Source organism: Ixodes scapularis, unplaced genomic scaffold (genome assembly GCF_016920785.2).
Source record: "Ixodes scapularis isolate PalLabHiFi unplaced genomic scaffold, ASM1692078v2 PGA_scaffold11__112_contigs__length_91849675, whole genome shotgun sequence".
NCBI classification, from domain to species: domain Eukaryota; kingdom Metazoa; phylum Arthropoda; class Arachnida; order Ixodida; family Ixodidae; genus Ixodes; species Ixodes scapularis.
The window spans coordinates 53,922,625-53,926,712 of record NW_024609837.1 but is presented as its reverse complement, the minus strand read 5'-3'; the positions used below and the strand labels follow the sequence as shown (position 1 = coordinate 53,926,712).

The 4,088-nt window shown below is 48.2% G+C and overlaps 1 protein-coding gene across 1 annotated transcript; it reads right to left on the bottom strand.

The window, feature by feature from the left end:
• Positions 1-326: 326 nt before the first annotated feature.
• Positions 327-1,679, bottom strand: LOC121046313 (RNA-binding protein 25-like). The gene has a single exon (XM_040205532.2). The coding sequence runs from the start codon at positions 1,677-1,679 to the stop codon at positions 327-329; it is 1,353 nt and encodes a 450-aa protein (XP_040061466.2).
• Positions 1,680-4,088: the final 2,409 nt, after the last annotated feature.

Sequence of the window (4,088 nt, the reverse complement as noted above, 5' to 3'; positions counted from 1 at the left end):
TCCATTTGTTCACTCGTCGACATCGGATACCACGCTCGTACACTAGGATGTACACCGCAGCCTAAAGCTGAAAAACAAGGTGCGCTGAAACTGCTTACACTTGAAAGCAATTAAGTTTCACTTTGCCAGGAACCAGAACACTCAATGCTCCGTCTTAAAGTGTGTCACTTACTCCTTTACAAAAGGAACGAAAACTCTTAAGTTAGAAGACACTGCGGTGCAAACAAACAATCAACATAATATTAATATTGGTTGTTCCCACATGTGACAACTATTTCTGAGTCCTTGTGGCTTCCAATTTTAGGCCGAGAATATTTTCGCTGAATTCACACGGCGTCACTACTCCTCAGGGCTGTCTGTCTGTAGACCGTGGATTCTGTTTTGTAAATAAGTAGCCTCCACAAACGTAGAACAAACACCTCAGTGTCTTTACCAAAGACCGGCATTGCCACTTGTAGCAACTCCTGGGTTGACGTACCACAACCGAGTTTTTCTGTCAGCAGGTCTTCCAAAGAAGGAATTAGCGCTCCTTTGTACTCTTTGCATTTCTTCCGAACCCAGGGGAGAATGTGATTCCGGATCATTCGCTTGCTCACGAGCTTGGGATCCACTTGATACGCCATCAATTCTTTCTTGTTGGAGGGTATCAAAGATTTCACGTACATCCTCCGTTTGTTGTCCCGTTCTTGGCTTTCTTGCTCGGTGCATAAGTTCGATTCCCGAGGCGATTTGCACTTAGCAACCGTGACAAGATGACTGCCTGCAGTATGTTCCTCCTCAGAATCACTTGAGCCATCCGAACTTATTTCAGCCTGAACTGCATTTAGAAGTCGCTGCATATCCTCTTTATGCTGACACACGTCTTGAAAATCGACTTGAGCGTTACTACGTGGTACCACCCGCGCTTGATTCCTGTGGAGCGACTGTGGGCGTGGCAGTTGAGGTGGTGGCGGTGGAACTGGCTGCAGGCCTAGCTCCTGTACTGCAACTGGCTTGCTTCGAAGACGGGGGTCCGCAGGACAGTTCTTCTGCAGAGGTGCCACTCTAGCGAGAGCTGTCGCGGGCTCAATGGGTCGAGGTGTAAGAAGGGCCGTCCTGGGTTTTTTTGCAGGTAAGGATCCTGCCGGAGACTTAGCTAGACATCCACTGCTGCTTGAAGCAGGAGTCCGAGAAACAACCGATGGCGCGATAGGGTTTAGGGCAGCAGTTCCAACCTCTGCCAAAGCTACTTTTGGTGGCTCGGACTCAAAGGGTAATTCCCGCTGGCTATGGCAGTCTTGAGATCCAGAACTGGTTGTACCGTCGGTATTGAAAGTGCTGCCCACGTCGCGTAACAATTTCCCTGGTTGCTTATCCTCGAGGCCGGGTGACGTGGTTACCTTCACAACTTGTGACTGTTCTTGTTTACTCTCAAGGGTCATTGTTTGCGTGCTTTCCTCCAGACGCGCCTTGAGAGAGTCCATCTCATCTTTTTCCTCCAGGTAATCTTGAATATCCAAGAACTTTTCCCTGGCAAAGTTTTCCCGCCTGATGCGGAGGCTTTCCCCACTGTAGAACTCACAGTCGGCGACGCGGTCGTCGTAATGCTCTAAGAAAGCCGTCAGAGACCTTGCGTTGCTGAGGCGGCGAAGGATTTCTTGTTCTTCCTCAGCGGTGCGTCTTGCGCATCGGATAGCCATCTCTCGTTCTCTAGCCTCCCACCGGCGAAGATTCCTTTCAAAACTCGAGTCGGTGAACTCGTCTCTTATTTGCTCCTCACACGGGAAAGAAACGCCGCTTCCCGACATACTGCTCAGATGTTCTCACTTTGTAATATCGCAAAAACTTTATCTTTTTCTTTCGTAAAATAAATACAGGAGAAAAAAAAAACGGCCACTGCTGTTGCAGGTGCTCATGTGCCTGGCGCGAGGCACAGTCGCCGACTAGGGCAGGGAGAACGTGCCCGGCGGGCAGTTCCAGATATGGCAGTTCTTTGATCACCAGGGTAATCTCGATTACCCTGGTGGTTAGTCCAATCGAGACCACCAGGGTAATCTCGAGTGGGCTGGAGAGGGAGATGTGCTCATCGCCTGTTTTGGAATTGTAGGCTGAGAGTATCGGTGTGGATTTTTCTTTGCTTCTCCGCATTGACCCCGCAAGTGGTGACGTCACAATAAAACCCTGTGCTCCAAACAAGCCGTTGGTAGAGTCGTTGTTATGTACAATAGACCCTTTCCGCAATTCAGTGCAACCTGGTGACTCAAGCGGCAGTTGTCTGGAGCATTTTATGGGGCACCGTCACTTTCGCAAGTCAACAGTAAACGAGAATGCACGCTTCACTGTACAGTTCTTTTTTAATCTCTTTCAGTGTCGATGGCGAAAACGATGCCACCAGTCAGAACGAAGCGCCAGCCCACAAGCCTACATAGACGCCTTGATAAAATTCTACACATCAAGGCACTTTGAAGCCGAGGGGGTGCTACAAACAGATTGACTGGGTCCGAGATAGAAATGAACGCTCACGCATCTCTTGCATCCAATTCTCGCTTCACGTCGCGCTAACGTCTGAAATGTACAGGCATCGAATCATCTGCTTAGGAGTATCTTGAACTTCTTCATTCATCACTAAACGGAAGGCCGCCATTAGTATAGCACATATGCCATTTTTCCGATGATGATAGTGATCAAAGATCAAATTCCGGAAAGGGTCTATTGCATGGGGGCTCGATGCGAGTTTAGTATTTGTCTGATAAAAAAGTGAGCAAATTTTGTAATCGTTGTATTTAACCATGGATACCTTTTTATATCGTCTCAGTACCATGCAGTGTTGCGGAGTTGCCACTCCGGAGTTGGAATGATTCCGGAATCATTCCTCATTTTCGGGACCCCGGAATGGAATGGGAATGGAATGGCGGCAACGTTCAGGGGAATGGAACGGGAATGGAATTAGATGCCTTTTGCCCGGAATGGAATGGGAATGGAATGGGCACAATTCTCCTTCTTTTTTTCTTTTTTTTTTTTTACGTTTAGCTATACCGAGTTAGTCAGCGAGTCAGTTGTTCAGAAATAAAATGAGCGGGAAACTGCGAACCTGCGTAAGGCCTTAGCAGACTTATTCGCAAAAGGAAAAAAATTTCAATACAAAAAACAAGTGTCAAAGGAAAGAACAGAGGGGGGAGGGGGGGGGGGGGGCGGCGGTGGCGCCTTTCACCAGTGAAGTTCAACACATATCCGAATGCGTCTGCGCCTGTAATATTGCACGGCTGGTACGTCATCAGCCGACGTGAACGTGACCTGCTCTGGTGATCCGATACCCAGGAAGGAGGCCAGACGTGGCCTCGCTGAGCGGACCCAGACTTCGTACACTTTCGACTCGTCTTGAGCGCGCTGTTTCTCGAAGAGCTCGCACCTGTGCCGGCCATCTCAGGTCGCAATCCACGAAGTCCCTGTTTGAATGATGCTAGGCGAAACTTGAAGACTGCCATTCATGCGTTGGAGGCGGAGAGTCGGCAGGAAGGACCGTCACAACAGGGATGCCACCGTATCGATTTTTCAACCGTAACAGAAGATAATATATGTGCTTCAGGATGCTTCAGGTGGTCCACTTTTCTCGAAAATTCCAAATGCAACTGCCTGCATGGTCTTCAACGAGGTCAGCTACAACGAAAGTATGTATTGTCCTTTCATACAGCAGCGTGGGTAAAGTTTCATGTTCAAGGCAACACCTACAGATTCAAGAATACTGGTTGATCCCACCGTGACGTCATGCAGTGCTGACAGGGGCGCCCTTATTGGACAGGGAAGTGGTGACGTTTTGATGGAATTTATTTTAGAGGTCAAAGTCTTTTCGCATCTTTGGGCAGTCAGACAGGATGCCAGGGAAGGGACCGCGGTCAATCCTTGATGGAACGTTTTTTTAAACCCATTTAGGACTCTTCGTCCGGAACCACTACCTTCAAGGCGAAGTGCCAAGCCTGCGGAAAAGTAATTTCGGGACCAAAAAAAGAAAAGAAAAGAAACTTCTAGTTTAAACTTAAAGCCTCATCGCAGTTGGCGTCTCAAAGAAATTTGAAAAATATATTGTACTATCAGTATTTATATTTGCGTCC

What these genes read in the sequence shown, in the direction of transcription:
- LOC121046313 (XM_040205532.2), bottom strand. Translation starts at nt 1,679, where the DNA reads ATGGCTATCCGATGCGCAAGACGCACCGCTGAGGAAGAACAAGAAATC.